The 17,380-nt window shown below is 33.7% G+C and overlaps 2 protein-coding genes across 4 annotated transcripts; one reads left to right on the top strand and one right to left on the bottom strand.

Annotated features, from left to right (window-relative positions):
- Nucleotides 1-8: 8 nt before the first annotated feature.
- On the bottom strand, nucleotides 9-4,076 carry LOC112723477 (autophagy-related protein 18b). 3 transcript variants are annotated; one of them, XR_003163094.3, is made up of 11 exons: nucleotides 3,777-4,070; nucleotides 3,616-3,689; nucleotides 3,456-3,529; nucleotides 3,258-3,367; nucleotides 2,612-2,703; nucleotides 2,291-2,403; nucleotides 1,891-2,010; nucleotides 1,659-1,804; nucleotides 1,207-1,320; nucleotides 974-1,068; nucleotides 9-539 (listed from the first exon to the last, which is right to left on the bottom strand). XR_003163094.3 is itself a non-coding variant. In XM_025774863.3 (11 exons), exons 1-11 carry the CDS (start codon nucleotides 3,839-3,841, stop codon nucleotides 398-400), a joined length of 1,116 nt encoding a protein of 371 aa, XP_025630648.1. In that variant the 5' UTR covers nucleotides 3,842-4,076; the 3' UTR covers nucleotides 9-397. The 3 variants fall into 3 exon arrangements, 1 of the variants encoding a protein (XP_025630648.1); XR_011868069.1 differs by having other exon boundaries at nucleotides 649-1,039; XM_025774863.3 differs by having other exon boundaries at nucleotides 974-1,039; nucleotides 3,777-4,076.
- A 2,444-nt stretch (nucleotides 4,077-6,520) lies between these two features.
- On the top strand, nucleotides 6,521-9,179 carry LOC112722145 (protein FAR1-RELATED SEQUENCE 5-like). The gene is made up of 3 exons (XM_025773116.1): nucleotides 6,521-6,532; nucleotides 6,643-9,024; nucleotides 9,111-9,179. The coding sequence occupies exons 1-3, from the start codon at nucleotides 6,521-6,523 to the stop codon at nucleotides 9,177-9,179; spliced, it is 2,463 nt and encodes an 820-aa protein (XP_025628901.1).
- The last annotated feature ends 8,201 nt before the right edge of the window (nucleotides 9,180-17,380 follow it).

Below are 17,380 nucleotides of genomic sequence, written 5' to 3'. Positions count from 1 at the left end.
ACGAGATGTAACCAAATAACTATACTTAGATTGAATGGAGGCACCTACGCCATATTTCGCTAATTGAGGCCAGTAATTCTTTACAAAAAACAACAACAAAGTCTTGTCCCACTAAGTGGGGTCGGCTAGGCCAGTAATTCTTTATCGTAAATAATTCTATACTGCATAAATACAACATATCATCAGCTGCGACCGAGTTGTATCTCAGAAAAATGAGAATATACATTTTGGGGGAGGAAAAATAGAACAAATTTACAACGTTAATTCCTCCATATATGTTATAACACAGTCATGTCAGCAAATGTAGACTGTTTCCTTGGATAGAAAAAGAGCGGCAAGGGTAGTTCAAGTTGTTTTTCTAACTGTATGATGCTAACATGCATCCACTATTTGCCACTCATGAAATGACAGCCTTGTCCGGAGTCACTGTCAAAAGATTGAATTCACGTCCCAGAGACCAAGTTAGATCATTGTGGGCATCAACGCTTAAGTTGTATTCCTTGAACTGACCGTTATAAGTTATTACAGACATAATGGCCCTGGAAAATTGGAGATGTCGATAATTCAGTTCAATGAACAATTAGTTTGAAGTGACTATACTATATAGCTACTTAAATAGTTCTAAGCCTTGATTTTCATCTAACTGACCATAGTTTGTCTTATCCTCAGACCATTATAGTATTAGTCCTACATGACCAAGAAAAGACTATTAAGTCCTACCAAAAGTTGTACGAAAAGTATTTAAACCTTGTGCAACGGAACAGCAGCTTATAGATTTGAGAGGTTTATCAAGCTAAGAATTATAAGCAATCAGGTTAAAAACTACAAGACATTTGCAGGATCTCTGTTTAAGATGGTCAAAACTCAGTCTTAGAGCACATGTCAAAAGCAAACAATAAATACCAGGGGAGACAGGGACATCAAATAAAAAAGATATTGCCAGGTCGACCTGAACAACTAACAAGGCACTCACCTACAAGCTAAAAATTCAGATGTTGAGGAGTCAGTGACATTATCAACCTTGCGAATTACCGCATAGCTGTATGAGAAACAGCAGATTTCACAGAGCTGAAATGTTAGAATGTTTGAAAATTTGAAGCTCTTCAGGAAATTAAGGATAATATGAAATATTGCCAATGTTAATATAGGCCAATTTAAAGTTTTATTGAGTAATGAACCTAGTTGCTTAGCCTCAAAATACTTCACCTTTTGATCCCTGCAGGAACAACATTATGAAGTACATGATGAAAAGCAGGATCGAGCACATCGCTTACAGCATCAGGAATAATTGATCCAAGAATACTACTCGATCTCTTGAGTCTGCAAAAATATATGGAAACTTAAATGTAATACAGAGAAGGTTGCACACATCTGATCATCGCCAAGATAATCTCAGCTAATTGTTTGGGAATATCAAGAGTTCAAAGACATTATGCTGAAGCTTTCAGTGTTTGGCTTCTCTTATTCTTTTGGCATGTCCACATTAGTATGACCAAGCATTCAATTTAAAAAAGGCTTAGCCTAATCTTTAATGTTTTGAAGCAACCCAAGCCTTGGTGATATGTTGGCTTGTTAACATTAATAATATGTATTACAATAGAAAGTAACAACTAACAACAAGTGAAGAATAATTGTATATTTTAAACTATAATTCTCACCTTGGTTGTGAAGCATGTGCAAGAGTAAAAACATGAACAGAACCAGAAGAACTCGAGGCTGCAAGAATATCCGGAAGCTGCTTTGACGGCCCAAATGACAAAGAATAAATAGTCGATGGATAAGACCCCCTTCGAAAGCTATATGACTGCTAAGAGATATTAGATTCTACACATTAAGTAACCAAATTCATATTGGAAGTGGTTTCAAATAGCACAAAATTTTATTGTTCACCTTTGTTGCATCTGAAACCAAATGAACTCTGATTATGGTTCCTTGCTCGGAAGCTGTGGCTATATACATTCCATTTGACGAAAGAACCATTGCAACCAGTGGTGAACGATGAGCCTCAATCTGTATTTTAGGTTCAACAATAATGCACATAACAATAAGTAAAATATATAAACATGCATACCAATTTATATCTAGTACTAACTACCATGAAAAAAATACAAAAAAAAAAGAGGCAGTTATGCCCTTGAAAGGAAAACAGGATGGCCATGTGTTAAGAAAATGAAGATCATTTACTGGGATGAACTTAAAAATCAAACCCACTGACAAATATTATAGTAATAAAGCCATTTTGTTTTATTATTATACAGCACAATTAAGAAAGCCAAGTTTATGCCATAACCTCACAGTGTAAGTGACGATCCATGACATTATACAACAATGCAGATCCTTTGGTGGTGCTAGCAGGAAGAGCCAAATAGCAAGCATCCAAAGAAGTGGAAAATGCGCAGATCCCTGTGAAGGAAGTTTTTCCAGAAAAGTTTATGGATAATACAGGATATTAAAATGCGCAGGTCCTATGTTGTCATTTTCAGTGCTGACAATGATATATATGCAAGAACACAATTTATGAAAATCATACATGCAACCACTGCAAAAGTAGTGCTTATCACCAACTCTCCTGATTGAATGGAATCTCATCACGTATTAATTCCAGCCTCACCTTTAATGTTTGGCACTGTGTCAATAGTCTCCAAGATTGTGAGGCTATTTAATTCATATATATAAGCTTTGTCTTGTAAAATGACAACGAGTCTGCGTTGGAAAGAAACAGAGAGATGGGATTATTCTTAGCGACGAATGAATTATGCTGATTGGGTCATTGGTTATCTAGATTCCAGTCTGAAAAGTATAATCAATCAGGAAATAATTGTGGGCTAGAATGAATAGTACTCTTACCATTCCAATTATCTAGTATAGTAAATTAAAATAATTGAAAAAAGTGGAATCATTTTATTGATTATCGGATTTGTAGTTCATACATATACACAACCCAAAGAGTAGGAGTGCAACTATTAAGTATACACAAGAAACAAAAGCAGTGTGATGGTGAATATCGAGAAAACGACACGATGCTGTAATCAAATATTCATAAAAAGAGATCAGAGTTCAAGCAACAACTTCAGTAGTACTCAACTTCATTGAAAACCATCGCAACGATCTTTGATAAGCACTTGATGCCCAAGAATTCTCCCATAACATTTTAGCAAGAGTAAATCATGAATGCATACACAAAACAAAACAAAATAAAGCAAAACAAAACAATACAGAATAAAATAGGAAAAAGGTAGGAAAGTAGAGACTTTTACCTTTGTCTATTCATGCGAACAGCAAGTATTGAAGTTAGAAAGTTCAATTCCCTAAGAGCAGCAGAAGTGGTTGTATTAAATAAACAGAGACGTCGTGGGGACAGAGATGGCTGCATCACTCAGACCAACGAAGACAATCAGATCACAGAGAAAGCTAAATTAAAACCCTCACACAAAACAACGAAGAAAAGCAACTACCTTATCACCAGCTCCAACAATAGCAAGAAGACTTGAGCTGAACAACATCTCAACAATAACAAAACCTCCAACAACTACGAGATCGAAAAATATTCATAAATATTTAAGAAGATAGCAGGGCATGTAAAAATTGAAATATTCATGGAGTTTGGAGCTATACATCTTTGGTAGCAGAGCCTTCCTGAATTGGTATCAAATATTCTGAATCCATCTCTGGTGCCAATAGCGAAGCAACTGCAGCAAAGAATGTTGAAATTAGCGAGAGGGAGAGTTGAGTTGAGAACGAAAGGGATTGAATTGGAAGAAAGAAAGAGTAGGTACGTGTGATCCTGGTTGAAAGAAGCGCAAAGGATAGGGCACGAAGATGAAGATGATTGGTTCGCCATTCGAATTCGGATTTGGAAGCTCCCTTCCTCAATGATTAGGAATATGATTATGATTGTGATTATGATTACGATTACGATTCTGGTTACGATTTTTTGGACTCTGCGATTCTAAGCTGCTTACGATTCTCATATCTTTCCTTCTGTGACTGCAATGGCGTCCACTTCCACCTTTCAAAAAACTAAAATATTCTTAGTTTATTTTATTTTAAATGAATGAAATCACCTCTTTAATTTTAAAAATAATCTTTTGGTATTAATTTTAAAAGCAATAAAATATCTTTTAGGTTTAAGGATGTTTAATTGGATTAGAAATTAACATTTGAATTTGATTATGAAAATGCTAAAATTTTTCACATAGTTTATTTTAAGAGAGTAGAAGACTTTTTTACCATTATTTTTAAAAATACAAAAATATTCTTGTTATTCATATTTAAAGTTTTAAAATATCCTTTAATCATTAGTTTTAAAATGACTAAATTACTTTTATAGGATTAATTAAGATTAGAGTAAAGTAATAATTATATTCCTGACAAAAAAAAAAGTATCAATTGATCTTTTAAGATAATAAATCATAGATATATTATGTCTTTTTATTAATTTATCATATAAAATTTAATAATGGTATTTATATGTATCGTTAATCATTGAGATGTGTCTATTTATGAAAGATCATCATTTAGATAATAATTTTTTGGAGTAAAACTTCACATATTTTAGTAGGATTCGTAATAAATAAATAGCAATTGATAAAGATTATATAAAAACTCAAAAAATAATAAATGCTTAATTGTCTAAAACTAAATCGTTTCAATACTTATGTGATAGTAATAGGACATAGATATCCAACTCTATTTCGTTTTACACTATCTATTGACAGAAATACATAGATGTCCACCATTTACTATTATGAAGGACTTAATTGATACTTTTTTTTAAAAAAAACTAATTAATCCGAAATCGAAATCTTTGAAAACGTAATTATCACTTTACTCTTAAGATTATTTTATTGTATTAGAATTATACATTTTAATCTAACATTGAAAAGACTAAAATATCCATATTTTATGTTTTAAAGACAAATAATTTTGTTGAATAAAAATTAATAGACTAAAATATCCTTTATAATAAATGTTTAGTTATAGTAAAAATTATAAATTTCAACCTTCAAAAACACTGTAATACCCTTTTATAATTAAGTTTTAAAAGAACAAAACAATTTTGGAAGGCTATTTAAAAAAATACTAAAATAATATTATAGGATTAATTCATATTATTTAATTGTATTAGAAATTAAAAATTTGGATATAACGTTAAAAATTAAAATAGAGAAAATTGAGATTTTATGTGAAATTATAAAAATAAATTAAATACGTAAAACGTAAAATTTTAATAAGATTTAAATTTAAAATCGTCAAACCTGGTAAAAATTTTGCAAAATCGATTCACTTATTTAAAACCGTAATATCAAAAAATTTTTAAAAGTTAAATCAAGCCTAGCTATTATGTTAAAAATACTAAAAGTCTCTCTGGTTTTAAGATTTTTTTTTTTATTATTTTTTGTAAAGAAAATAGATTTGTTATATTTTTTATTTCCTGCATAAAATGCTTGAGTTGGATAGCTCTCTTTTTTATCTTTTCAATCAAATTTCCGCTGACCCAAATTTTCATTTTCTATTAGGTTTCCATGAAACAACAACCCAAATACGAAGTTCAATTGTTAAAACAGGAGCCCAATAACTAGCCCATTATAGCCCAATAACAAAAACCACCCACTAAAAAAAACCCTCCTGAACTAACCGCCTCTTGATTTTTGTTTTTGGTCAGGAATACTAACCGCCTTCGAATTCCCTATTTACAACTTCAAGCATTTATAATAGAAAATGTATAGGTAGACAACGAAAATATTAAATAATATGAACAATGGATATATTAGATGCTCAATTTATTAGGTATGTAGATGGTTATTCTAAATATTAAAATTTAGGTGAATAATTTGAAGTGTAGTGTATTTTACTTGAATTGGACCAATTTTAAAATCCATTATTCATGTTGTTAAAAAAATTATTGATTACTTAATATAATTCTTTATAATTGGCTTGGGCCCAAGCTCACCTATCGAGTAAAGAGGATAGTGATTAGTGCTAAATACTAATTCCCGTAAAAAAAAAAGTCCTAAATACTAATTCATGCTTGCCCGTTGCGACGTTGCCACCCATGTGGCATTGCCTTTCTCGGTGAATGATTCGGTGGTCCTCACTTGTTTTTTCACCAATTGTGGTGAAAACTTAAATCAACGGTTAGATCATTATTAAATTTGATCTAACGGTGGGTTATATTTTGTCAATTATAATCAATTTTTTTTTTGCAATTAATGGTATATGAACTACGGTCCAATAGAATTTGTTATTTTCATAAAAAATTTTGCTGAATCCTAAATTTCACCCACACAAAATTAAATTTCATAATTTTCAACTAGTTAAACACACAATTGTCTCCCTTCGTCAACATCAACATCAACATCATTATCTTCTTCTTCACCACTTTAATATTAATTCTGTTGATGTTCAACTATACATCTCCTAAGTTTCATATTTTACACCCTTACAAGCTTATTTCTTTATCAAATTTACGGCGTATATCTTATCTCTCAATCTCTGCGAGGAAGCAATCTGAATCTCAATGTCTAATGAGGTAGGTTTTTCATCAATCTGAAACCCTAAGTCACACTCTTAGGATTAATTTTGATAGATTTCTTGCATCATGCCATCAAATACCTAGTCTAAATTAATTTGTTCATGTAGGATTATGTAGATGAAACCAATAATGTTGACGGGTTTCATGGAAATTTGGAGAATCCCTTGAGAAACGGTGATGAGCTCTTGGACGACGATATCTTCATGGATGCTAACTTGGCAAATGCAGAAGTTGGTGCTTCTGAACCCAATGAAGGTGCCCATTTTGATCAATTGGATGAATCTTATAAGATTGATGGGTGGGAGGACATAGGAAAGACTGAGTTCTTGAATATTGTAGATGTTGATATAAAAAGATATCATTTCAGTGATCTAGGAGTGGCTTTTGATTTCTACAATGCATTTGCCAAGTCAAGGGGATTTAGTGGTCGAAAAAGTAAGACGCGAAAGCACAATGGGATAATCAATCGACAGAATTTTGTTTGTTGTCGCGAGGGCTTCCGACAAAAAAAGCCAGATAATATGCATACCAGAAAACAAGAGCCTAGAGCTGAAACTAGATGTGGCTGTAAGGCAAAGGTTCAGGTGTCATTTGACGCTGTTAGTGGTCGCTGGATTGTTTCAAAATTTTCTGATTTGCATAATCACGACCTTCTTCCTCCAATTTTTACTGCAATGCTTCCTGGTCACAGGAAAATACCTGCTGCAGACATCGAGCAAATAAATATAATGAGGAAGGGTGGATTAGGCACTGCACATATTTTTGCAGCACTCTCAAGCCAATCTGGTGGTCACCACAATGTTCCCTTTTTGCCCAGGGACTTGTACAATCAAGTCGCACAACAACGTCGACGGTTGAAGGGTGATGCTAGTGCGGCTCTTCAATTTTTGAGGAAGATGAAGTCCATTGATCCTGTCATGGTTATAAGATATGAGGTTGATAGGTTTCACTCGATAAAGAATTTATTTTGGTGTGATGGAATAAGCCAAATGGATTATCAATTGTTTGGTGATGTATTGGCTTTTGACGCTACTTACAAGAAGAACAAATATCATTGTCCGCTTGTCATTTTTTCGGGTGTTAATAACCATAACCGCACAGTTGTCTTTGCAGCCGCTCTTGTGTGTGATGAGTCGGAGCAAACATATATTTGGTTGTTAAAAAGTTTGCTGGAAGCAATGAAGGGGAAGGCCCCAATTTCAGTTATCACAGATGGTGCCCTTTCAATGAAAAATGCAATCGAAAAAGTTTTTCCTAATGCACATCATCGCCTATGTGCTTGGCACCTTATTCGCAATGCCACGAGTAATGTAGGTAATCCTAGGTTCACATCGCAGTTTAAGAAGTGCATGCTGGGTGATTACGAGGTTGGTGTATTCCGTAGTAAGTGGGATCGGATGGTTGAAGAGTTTGATGTGCAAGACAAGCAATGGATAATTGATATGTATGATAACCGTCATAGTTGGGCAACAGCACATATCCGTGGGAAGTTCTTTGCTGGGTTTAGGACCACTTCTCGATGTGAGGGGTTGCACTCAGTTATTGCAAAGTATGTCAAGTCCAGGTATAATTTAAGAGATTTTGTAGAGCACTTTGATAGATGTGTTGCCTACATTCGTTTCAAAGATAGTCTAGCAGACTTTGAATGTGCACATGGAGTACCTGTGATGCAAACTCATTTATTGTCATTGGAGAAGTCTGCAGCTAATTTATATACAAGAGAGGTATTTTTTCTATTTCGCCCTATTATTATAAGGTCTGGTTCAATGAAAGTGTTAGATTGCATTGATGTTGGTTCTTATATGTTATACACGGTGGTTAAGTATGGTAGTCCTAACGATACATGGCAAGTATCTTTCTGTGATTTACCAATGGAGTTTACTTGCTCCTGTATGAGGATGGAGTCATTTGGCATTCCTTGCGAACACATTCTATCTGTTTTAGTTACACTTGACATTTGTGAATTGCCAAAATGTTTAGTTCTAGATAGGTGGACCAAAAATGTGAAACAACAAATACAAGATACAAGGGGGTTCACTTGGGATTGCTTAAAGTCTACCCAATACTGGTGTTTGATGGACTGGTTTAGATTGGTGGCTACACTATCAGCAGGTAAAGATGATAGGTTCAGGAGCATGAGGGATTGGGCAATAAACACAGTGGATAAAATGAAAGCTGATGATATTGCTAGTGCAGTTGCTTCTAGTAGTGCAATTCCTGCCACTCATACAGATCCTCGTGACCCCCCAATTCGTAGAAGAGCTAAGGATCGTGCCGGACAACGGTGTAGTATATGCCGGGAGCTCGGACATAACAAAACTACATGTCCAGATCGGAGTAAGTATGATAGGGATTCACATGAACGGCATAGTCTACCTACAGATGATGATGCATATGAGGCTATGTGGGATGAGGAAGAAGACTTCATTTACGAGGAAGATGAAGGTGAATGTGCGGTAAATTCTAGTTCTGAATCTAGCAGAGATCAAGTGAGACATTTCTCAACTTTGATATTTTATTTACTGGCTACTTTGGGATTTTTCATGTGTTGCTCATAAATTTTGTGTTATTTCAGGATATGGAGATAGATGACTCTAATTATGAATTTGGAAATGAGGACGATGGAGTCAATGAAATTAATTAGTCCTATATTATTTTTGTTTCATTTAATTTGTAATGTGTATTACGTATTATTTACTTGTTCCAGCTCAAATTACCTTTGATTTAACCTTTAGTTTTTTTGTCTTTTTGAAATATGGATATCTTCTATTTAAATACAACACAAATGTGGAAAACTAATCCTGTCTAATTTGGTGTATATTGGGTTTAAGTTCTAACTTTTAATTATGTCTAATTGATTTTTTGTAGTTACTGATTACCAATTTTAGGCTACATTGATGAAAGATGAAAGATGAAAGCTGGGAATAAATATGGTGTTTATGTTAAAATTTGAGGGATTTTTTCATCTTGTCTTTTGTTTTGGGTAATAGTGTTTCATAAATCTGAATGCTTGGATCTTATATTACTCTTCATATAATAACAAGGATATTCAAATTCATGCACTAGTAATGTTATGTAATTTAGTTGGTGGTAGATCATACAATGGCAAAACTCAATCCTTTTAACTTCAATTCATTCATTAGTTATGCTATGCAAGTTAGTTAGTGATAGATCATACAAAGACAACAATGGACTCTTTTAAATCCATTATTCTAAGTTGTCTACTATTTTGTGATTATATTTCTATTTTAAAGTGCTACTTTTTCACTAGTGTGAGACACAAGAGACTTACAAAAATATATCCTATTAGTAAAAAATAGTCACTCAATTTTTTTAATTCATCTTAATTTTTGAGAAATTGGGATGAGTTAATTATTTTATCACACATTGAAGTCTCTAAAAATAGAAGAAAATAATGTAAAATAGTCCTTTGTTATCCTCTATCATCATCTTTGTGACTATTTCTATGACAGGTTTCTTTTTATGTTAATAACATAGTGCTTTAAACTATGTGCTCTCATTTCATTGTTCTTTAATGATGAGAAGATTTTTAATTATTAGTTCAATTCTAATATTTTTTGCACCTTGGAGCAAGATTGCTATGTGCATCAGTTTAATTCAATGTGAAAATGAGTAAAAAATAATTTAAATATGATTAAAATAGTTTAAATCATAAGCATGGATAATTATCTTGTCCATAAGCAAAATAAACATTTTGGAACTTAAATTCAAATATCCAAGTTAATAACCATATGATAGAAATATTTTTGCACTCAAATTCAAATATCTAGTTAATTTTTTGCCACAACCGCATTCCACCATCGATCTGTGCTTATTTGAACGTCTCGCTTCCTTTCGTTGCTCTCAGATAATACAAGCTTCAAGGTGCTACTCATGCGGACCTTCTCATCCTTGAGCTACATGTTCACCAAATTGGCACTTTAATAATACAATGATTATAAGTAGAGCTAAGACAACTCAAGGTGTGTACCCTTACCACTCCAAGGACAGATGGGGTGAAGTGAGATTCCATATTCAGCCATTGCATAACCCAACAAGCAGAATTTTCACTGTGTCAGATTGTTAAAAGTTTGATTAAAACCTCAATGGAAGGATGTGCATTGACAAGAGAAGCGAAAACATACTAATAAATGGTCTACCTTGATTCCAGTTGTGGTAATCCATATCCTCTAAGTATATCCCATTTTTCAAAATGGTCCTTACCTGGCATTCCATGTTTGACATAATCTTCCGATAATATTATTTGAACAAGCACTTGTTCCTGTAACCATGGCTTTATGAGATACAATGGATCTTATTTTAGCATATCATGTTACTTGCTATATTGAGATACTTACTATTACTTTCATGTTCTGGAGCCTTTGTTCCTCGCCATGTTTTGGTGATAACACATCGAAATAATAGGTTACCTTGTCTACGATGCTAAAGACTATAAGATACCAATGACCAACCTTCTCCTTAACTGGTATATATACCTAAAATTTGAAAATTTTTTTGATTTAAATATCATGTACACAACAAATGATATATATACCTAAATTAGTTTTGTCCTCTAATTTTAAATACTTAAATTAGTTAAGGTCAGTGGATATACCCACTTAATATTCTTGTTGGGTTGCATAAAATCTTTCCCATAGTCTCTGAGCAAGTCATCCAGTGTTTTATCTCTAAAGATGTCCTCCTGAAATTTGATAAATAATGTATAGCATAACACACAAAATATGAGACTAGTCAATTCAAATTGTATTAAATCCAGTTAATCATTTACACAATTGTACAAGTTTCTCGACATAACACTCATATTAGACTTACTATATGCTACATTGTTACACATATTTAGAATTGTTATACTTAATAATTGAGATTACCGCAAACAATGGTGGTAAGCTCCATAGTATCCTTTTGTTACTCTGTTCATGTGTTGTTCTAATAGCCATCAGCGTAAACACCTGCAGTTTTAAGGTAATTTATATTATTGTTTCGATGTGTAAATCACTGAAGAATTAATGAGTTAGTGTTGTTAATTTTATGGAATTTTAATTCTTAAATGCAAACCTCTTCTGAAATCTCATGCCCCGGACACATGCATGTTAGCTGCGCTCTAGAGATTCTGCAGTCCCCATGCTTAATGATCTCCTCTCTGCAATAGAGTTCAGTGAATTGGATAAACAAATTTTAGTTCAGTGTCATCTTCATGTAAGGTTTCGATTGGAGACACTTAAAAAGCAGCAACTTACTCCCCATCAAGTGATGAACAAAAGATATATGCTCCGATTTTCTCATGTTCTTTTCTTAAATTCATCTCAGGGACTGGTTTGAAAGTGAATGATAACTCCACTAACGATGCAACATCGTGATTGACTTTTTTTCCTGATAGGATTTTCCCTCTTGGTGCAGCAGCTTGGAGATGGAGTTGAGTACTTAGTGTTTCAACGAGGGTACTGCGATGGTTATTCTTTGGTGGGACAGTGCTTGAGGCATTTCCATTTGACAGCATATGCTACGTTTTCCCCATCCATCAACATTAGTAACAGAACCATATCACAAGATAAAAAATGATAATACAAATCGGAAAATTCATAAGATGCAAAGTGTTACCGGTGTTCGAAATCTTGCCGTGCTACCTATTGCCACTAAATTTCCCTTAGAATTGGTGCCAGTGGGAGCTTTCTGGGTTGGCTTAATCCTATGCGGTGGATGAGACATGGTTGTAATCACGTGACTCCTTGGAGTTACCACCCTGTTAATGGATTTTGGAGGTGGCATATCAACTGTATTGACTTCAAAAACTTCCTTTGGGTTCTCATCGACATCAGTAAGCAAGGTAATCAGGTCCGTTTCTTTATCCGTGAGCTTAAAATTTTTTTCCTGTGCTTTGAGTTTGGTAGTAGATGCTGATTTTAGTTGTTGTTGGACCCTCTCAGTGGCACCTTCACTGAACACACCTGGATGAGGTGACCTCATTCTCTGTTTCTTCCTCCGCCCTCCTTTGATCCCACTACTTGAGTCACCGTTGGCAAGAAGGATAGACTCGACGTGAGCTAGGGCGTTTATCTGCGTATCAATTTTTTTTTCAATGTCGTCAACCTTTTCCCGGAGTAGTCGTATCTCAGACAGCAGAATATCCATCAATGTGTTATTTCCCTCCATATTGAAAATGGCTGAATCGATGATCCTTGCATTCTATTGCGTACGCATTCTTTTGTGGGGGTGATTTGCTACTGAGGAGTGTATGTGTCTTTTCGACTTCAGCCACCTTATTTGCTTACACATGGCTACACAAATTCGCCAAATTAGAAAAGCACATGTGTAGACACTAATGTCCTACTACTGCTGCCAGTGAGTGTGACATAATTTTGTCTCTTTTGTGAGCCTTAGCAAATAGTACTGCATGCTCTCTCTTTTTTGAGTGTGTTTGTTGAGGTTGTACCTGTATACCAGTCGCCCAGGCTGTATTGGCAAAGTTGTGGACATATATGTGGTCTGGTTTGTCCTTGACATAAGCTTTTGGGTGGTGATGATATGAATTTTTGATTAAAAATCATGCCTTTTCTTAAAAATTTATTCTAATAACTGTGGGTGGTAGTGAAATTAAAGAATTTAAATGACCTAAAAAAGCTTATGTGGAAGTGTATAGACTAAGGTGTCGTTAGCTTAATTAATAGTAAGTTTAGACATTAGATAAAATTACATTAAAAATAAGACATAATAAAATTAGATTAATTAACAGTTAACAATTTGGCAAGAGGTGAACCCTTTCAAAAATACTAAATGACAATCAAAATTTACCATTTTAAATAAATATTTAACCAATTATAAATCTTAAATACTAAATTTTAAATTATAAACTTATAAAATAAATTCTTATATGATATTATTTTATTAGTAAGAAAAATTTAGCAAACTCTTTCTATATTACTTTATTTGATCTTCATTTAATACTCCCTCAATTAAAGACAGGATCAGATGTGTGGGATACTGGTATCACATAGGCTGTATAGTAATCCGATAGTAAGTAACTATTATAATCAAACAATAGGCTATTATCATTATGTAATCATATACTATGACAACCATAACTCATGCGACCATCTCTCGCATTTGTCCTCCCAACTGCATTGCTCAATATTCGTACATGATCGTGCCTTGTCCAGAAATTTTCTGCACAACCATATTTTGGCGCCAATATGAGTCCATACAACTTCCTATATCCCATATTATTCCCTATATAACATATGTTTCACAATTCACTATTACACATAGAAGGAAAACCAGTCACAGAAAAAACTCTTCAATGGAATTCCTGAACTTGGAGGCATTTAACATCACTGGCTCTGTTTCACAAGTTTACGACAGGTAACAACATTAAGATTGCAACTTCAGTGTGTATTTTAATAAAAGTTTTTATTTGTTGGGTCTGGGTATACTAACTTATCTAACTATATTGTTCACCATATGCTTGTAGTGATGCTTTTGCCAAGGTTGAAAGCAACCATGACCATGCTGTCCCAGAAAAAATGGTGGAAGTTGGACAAGTTGACAACACCAATGGAACAGAGTCTTTGCATGGAGAGTCTAAAGAAGGGACACATGCAAACTTCAATTCTAATGGAGTTTCGATTGAGACCCCGCATGATGCACAACAATTGAATGAAGTAGTTGGAGGTGGACAAAACATGCTCTTCGTAGGCTCGCAACAGCTGGATCCTTCCCAACACGGCTTTCATATGTTTAAGGAGAGTTTGGCCACTAGGACGTGCCAACAACTGGACATGGAGACAAGGCAATTCATGCGGCAGCTGATAAGACTCTTTGAGGTAAAAAATTCAAAATAAAATTATTATTATTATTATTATTATTATTATTATTATTATTATTATTATTATTATTATTATTATTATTTAATGGCCTGTCATTCACAATGCTCTCTGAAGTTTTTTAAACATTTATATCAAGCCAAATGCTTCATTGTCTTGTAGGAGCAACAAGTTCAAATTAAAGAGCTGAAGGGCTCAGTTGAGAAATTACAGGCAGAGAAAGAACCAAAAATGATCTTACTGAGAAGCCTGCAGAAGATTTAATATATATTGATTCTGATGACAATTTGGTTTACACAAACAAGGAAGAGAAAACCCCAACTAACTTGGTTCCTTCTGGAATTCATAACATCTCTCCTATAGCTCCCGATACTGAAGAGAATTTAGTGCAAGCTCCAGCCTACACCAATATCATAAGGAATAGGTTGTTCAGGACCCCTTTTACTAGAAAACCAAAAAAGGAGAAGGGAACAGGTTTACCTACAGTTAACAGTGCAGGTAATCAGGGGCCAACCAGGAAAAGCCCTCCGTTGAAGAGGCGTTGTGTAGGCCAAGGATCTCGTCGGACCAATGCTACCACAAAGGTACCTTGTTTAATTTTGTGCTAAACTCAATCACAGTCAATAATATAGTTGCATTACTTTGTCTCTATAACTTGTATTAAATATATTTTTTGTGCAGAGCGGGAGAAACAAGTTCAAGGTAACACCTGCAATGGACTTCAATGATGTGCAAGCCAGGATATTTGCATACATCTTCAACAGCGGAGTGTATCAAGAGTAAAAATCTGAACTTTATGTGTTTGCAATATCATAAAAAAAGACAATAACCACATAGTCAAATTATAATTATTGATTAATCCATGTGTTCTTGTTGACTCTACAAAGGGAGTATCTGGTGAAGATGGGCGAAATGACAGCTACAAGAAAAATCATGCATAGCCTTCTTCCTGAAAATGATATAGATGAATTGGTCATGCAAATGCTATGCAAAAACGTGACACTTGCTCAATTTGCTTACCCTGACCCCTACATTTGGTGTCTTCCTCCCACTTTTGCGGTTAGTTAGTCCAATTGCATGAAATATTATGAATATTGTGATCATAACATAGCATATTTTAATAGAGTTTATCAACTATAATCCAATAATTTATTTAACATAAATTTTGATTGATAGGAGGATGTGCATGAGAAAAAGAGTCAAGCACTCATGCAGATGGAGTATATGGACACTTGGATCAAAGCATCAACACAACTGCAATATGTAAGATGACCCTCTCCTTTAAATTCTACAAAATCTTTAATTTGGATACAGTATTGTTTATTGTTACCTTTAAGTTTAAAGGTCCTGTGTATTAAGAGTAATTATGATATGTGAATATCCTATATGCTATCTAATTAATCCAAATTTCAAGATCTATGTGCCAATTGAGGATCTCGGTGCCAATTGGTTTGCGATGGTAATTGGAATGCACCAAGAGGCTTTATATTACCTTGACTCTAATCCACAACCGTACTTGGTTAGAGATAGAAAGGCTCGGATGCGCGATGTTGTAAGGCTTCTTTTCATAAGATCAAAAATTACAAATCAGGTGCTTGCTATCAAATAATTTAACCACTCAAAAATTCTTGGTAATTTGTAGGCCAGAATGTTGTTCAAAATAACAAGTGAATGCTTTGACACGGATGAGAAATTTCTACCCCATGGCTTACCGGATTGGCCAATTATAGATGGAAAGGGCATACCAAATTGTCGCAGCGGGTAGTTGTTAAGCCACAAAAAAATATTTAGTTGATAGTATAATTAAATAACATTGTATAGTAATTGTTTGTTGTTACTGCAGCACCAATTCTGCTAGCTGGGTTATTTCATGGATCAACATGGAAAATCAGTTTGATTATGATCTCCCAGGCATGGTGAGCTACCTGGCTTTGATTACTAATTCTTATCACTATATTAATCAAGGCAATTTCTTTTATTATTTTATTTGAAAAGATAATTGAGTTTCTCGTATAAAGAAAAACATTATTCATTGGATTGCAATGGGGAGGACATTAAGAATGTTAGAAATTATCCTATCATTTATCCCATCAAATATATATACTAATAGATAACCAAACTCTAACAAAATATAAATTTCATGAAACAGTTGGAACACAACTTGCTTCGTGCTAAGTTAGCGGTGGACTTGGTTACTAGTCCCTTCAATCAGTTGAAGAATGAGATTCTTAAAGATGCAATTGAGTGGGAGAAGCACCAGGTGGGAGCATGAAGGACCAATACCTAAGCATTTTCTTTGTGGCATATGTAGCCCGTATTATGTAGTTTGCTTTAATTATAAACTAGTTTTATTTTCAAGCTTTAATTATCATCTAATTTTATTTTAGTTGTGCTAGTTTGGATATTATGGGTGTACTTACAAAGGCTTTAACTTTAATTATTATCTATATTATGGATGAATCACTTATTTATCTTTCTCTTTTATTTTATGGCAATCAAAATATTGGCTAGTCAACATTCATTATTCTTAGGAGTTCTTTCATAAAAATGTTATTAAATGCATGCTTTTAATTTTGTAGTTTTATTATATGAAATTTCTCCAAATTTATATCTATTTACTGACTAAAAGACTTGTATGTGAAGTCATGATACTATTTATTTTTAGAGTTCATGAACATAATTTTACAAAACTAAACATGTATTGATTGCCAACTATTTATGTTACTCAGTGACACAATCATATAATTATAAAAGCATTAAATATTAATTTATGCACAATAGTATATAACATGACATTACATCACAATCCAAGAGTATTAGCAACATGAAATTGTGGCCTTAAGTTGGACATAAAGTGAAAGATACTAATTATTGAGTCTTAATTGGCTGCATAACAATGTCAGTTACACAGAATTATGAAATTAAATTAAATAGCATAAATCAAGCTCTAATTAATGGTCCTTTGTTTTGAGACTCATAACTAGTAAAAGAAATGGATATTATCTAT

Source organism: Arachis hypogaea, chromosome 11 (genome assembly GCF_003086295.3).
Source record: "Arachis hypogaea cultivar Tifrunner chromosome 11, arahy.Tifrunner.gnm2.J5K5, whole genome shotgun sequence".
Lineage (NCBI taxonomy): Eukaryota > Viridiplantae > Streptophyta > Magnoliopsida > Fabales > Fabaceae > Arachis > Arachis hypogaea.
The sequence above is the reverse complement of the archived record's forward strand: the minus strand, read 5'-3'. Positions and strand labels throughout refer to the sequence as shown.

Excerpts from the sequence above, each read along its gene's own strand:
- LOC112723477 (XM_025774863.3), bottom strand. The coding sequence starts at position 3,841 with ATGGCGAACCAATCATCTTCATCTTCGTGCCCTATCCTTTGCGCTTCT. Across the intron at positions 3,690-3,776 it reads TCTTTCAACCAGGATCACAC|TTGCTTCGCTATTGGCACCA; the intron begins GTACCTACTCTT and ends TCTTTGCTGCAG. Across the intron at positions 2,404-2,611 it reads CACAGTGCCAAACATTAAAG|GGATCTGCGCATTTTCCACT; the intron begins GTGAGGCTGGAA and ends CTTCCTTCACAG.
- LOC112722145 (XM_025773116.1), top strand. Across the intron at positions 9,025-9,110 it reads CTGAATCTAGCAGAGATCAA|GATATGGAGATAGATGACTC; the intron begins GTGAGACATTTC and ends GTGTTATTTCAG.